This window comes from Austrofundulus limnaeus, unplaced genomic scaffold (genome assembly GCF_001266775.1).
Source record: "Austrofundulus limnaeus strain Quisiro unplaced genomic scaffold, Austrofundulus_limnaeus-1.0 Scaffold1098, whole genome shotgun sequence".
Lineage (NCBI taxonomy): Eukaryota > Metazoa > Chordata > Actinopteri > Cyprinodontiformes > Rivulidae > Austrofundulus > Austrofundulus limnaeus.
In genome coordinates, this window is record NW_013953500.1 from 76,973 (window position 1) to 79,858 (window position 2,886).

The 2,886-nt window shown below is 38.0% G+C and overlaps 1 protein-coding gene across 1 annotated transcript in view; it reads left to right on the top strand.

The window, feature by feature from the left end:
* The window catches only part of ydjc (YdjC chitooligosaccharide deacetylase homolog), a gene marked incomplete at its 5' end in the record, with an annotated part of 20,587 nt that extends 18,764 nt beyond the window's left edge, over positions 1-1,823 (top strand). Inside the window, 1 exon segment of the mRNA XM_014030660.1 lies at positions 1,285-1,823. Within this exon segment, the coding sequence (XP_013886114.1) occupies positions 1,285-1,615 (331 nt within the window). The 3' untranslated portion in view covers positions 1,616-1,823.
* Between the last annotated feature and the right edge of the window lie 1,063 nt (positions 1,824-2,886).

Below are 2,886 nucleotides of genomic sequence, written 5' to 3' on the forward strand. Positions count from 1 at the left end.
CAAGTACATTTACTTCATTACAGTACAGTACAGTAGTTTTTTTGAGGATTTGTAATTTTACCAATAATTTTTTAACAGCTACTTTTATTTTTATTTTGTTACATTTTAAAGCTAAAACTGATACTTTTACTTCTTTACTTTAAAATGTAACACCTAGTTACTCATTACAAAATAAAATCTGCTCAAACTCATCATGAAAGACGTTTCTGCTCTAAAAAATGAAGTGTTGTATTTACTCAAAAAAGTCATGTCAACTGGCTCCACTAAGCCTAGTTGAGTATGAACCTGGTTTAGTGGAACCAGTTTGGTTCAGTAAATTCAATAGTTTATTTCTTAGAGTGTGTAAAAGTACTTTTACTTTTACTTTTCCAATTTTTGTGAACAATTTTATGACTTTTACTTGAGTAGTTTTCTCATCAATGAAATTTATTTTTACCAGTCCTTTTCTGTTCATGTATTTTTACTTTTACTTAGTTATTTTATTCAAGTACTTTATAGACCTCTGTTAACAACACAACCACTTCAGACTTTATATTCTTATACTGCCAGATTTTTATTTAAAACCTACTCCTTTCTCTCGCTTCATCCACCATTACTAGCATAAAAAGATTTCTGGTCGGCCCTTCAATCCAGGCAAAAGAAAGACGCATTAGTCGACCGCATCGGAGGAGTCTTCAGATTTGGACAGCCTCCGGCGCGGCGCCGTGATGTAAGCGGCCAACGAATTCGGCCTTCGGAGGACCCGGCCTCTGAGTTTGGACACAGTCATAGTTTCACTTAAGTTAACTTGCTTTCTAGAACAAATCTTCTTTTCCCTGAACTCAGGAACAGAGTTATCATTAAACCCAGTTTCTGAACTAGTCCTCTGTTTGAGGACCTTTGCTCTACCTCTGGGAGTGTACGTGAAACATTTTGTCTGACAAGTACCATACAGCAGAGGTTCTCAAACTGCGGTCCCAGGACCCCCAGGGGTCCACGAGCCATATCTTGGGGGTCGTCAAAAAAATTGTTTTTTATTTTTAAAAATCATACAGGGAGTAAAACAAACACACTAAATCAAACCAAACAAAAATATTCCCATGTCATTTAGGGGTTAAAATGATAACATGGGGTTTATGATGGGGTCCCTGGAAATTGTTCAGTCTTGTTAGGGGTCCCCAGACCCAGAAAGTTTGAGAAGCCCTGCTATTTAGAACTGAATAGTTAATAAAGTTAAGCTGTATGCTGTTTTAAATATAGCTTGTGTTTTTCTGAGACCATAAAATCATGTTTTCTTGTCTACAGGTGGCCAGATGTGTACCTGGGCCTGACGACTATGGGTCAGAACATGTCCCAGTCCAGTCTGCAGAAGGCCATCAAACAGGCCTTGGCAGCAGGACTTTCTGAGCGGAGGTCCAGGAGTGGATCAGGGTTTCAACAGTCCGTGGTGACAGCAGAGCTCATGGTTCATCCAGGATACCCCAGTTATCCCCAGGAAGGAGGCTGTGGAGAGGGTCCAGATGACTTTTCTCAGTCCACTGAGCGACACCATGAGCTCAGTGTGCTCACAGACCCGTCTGTCCTGGATCTGTACCACCAGGAGAAAGTGCAGCTCTGTAGTTTTAAAGACCTTTGACCTTTGCCATCTAAATATATATATTAGTAACACTAAAACCAGACTCCACATAATAAGTTTATTTACATCCACCTAGAATGTTAAATCTTTGGTGTTTAAAATTTTCTGATCTGTCTGTGTAAAGGCCCTGTCTCACTATGCTTTAGACAACTTATGCCAACTTGTGATATTTTTGTGCCTAAATTACTAATAAAAGTTCTATATTTGATCAGTTTGTTAGCATTACAGTGTGTAMACGCCTAAAAGAAGCTTCCAGTTGATTTTGTTTATTCCATCTTTAACGTAGATGTCTTTAAAAGTTGGTGTAAAACGTCATAGTGTGACAGAGACTTTAATGGTAGACTGTACACAGAGACCTGCTTTAAAATAAAATGATTTGTGGACTTCAGTCAACCCTGTTTAGAACAGTTTTATTTATGCAGAACGTTAGCGGAAAATAAAGATTATCCATCAACACCTGAAGGACCTGTCACACTTTGACGTTTTAGACGACTTGTGCAACATCTTCTAATTTTGTCCAACTCAATGACATGCTGAAGGAGAGGAAGAAAAGCATCAACTAGCACATGATCATACCGTGTTGCTAACGGCTTAAACAGATATAAAACCCATGAGTAAATTGTCTCTACATAACAAGCTTATTATAGCGTATTTGGACTTTTGCAGAGCTTATGTGCAACATTATTGTAACTTCTTCAGAACTTTACAGCATGTTGGAGGAAATTGTGATGTCAGCAGCATCACAGTACCGTAAGTAAATTTATTTAACTTGAGTTAAACTTTGTTTATATAGCACCTTTCACAGACATGAAACATCACAAAGTGCTTAACAGAGAGCAAATAAGTAAAACTAATAAGAAGAGGGCGCATATAATCAAGAACAATAAAAAAAAAACAAAAGCTTTGTCTCCACAGGTTTTATAATGGGTTCGAGGGACCACCAGCAGCATTTGATTTGAAAACTTCAAAATCCTGGATGGACAGAAGGTGTCGATATGTTGACGACCCTGGGTTAAAATGAAAGCCCAGGAAGTCCAACATTTCACTGATCACATCAACTCTGTGGATGAATATATTAAGTTCACACGAGAGGATGTAAAAAATGGCAGGTTGGCGTTCCTGGATTGCGATGTCTCGAAGTATATTTTAGTGTTTTACAACATGGAAAAGAAATGATTGGCTCAGAATCGTAGGCAGTAAACTTACTCATGTTCTTTGGTATATTGGTATACTGGTATATTGCTTTGAATTTACTCAACTCGGTTAAGTGG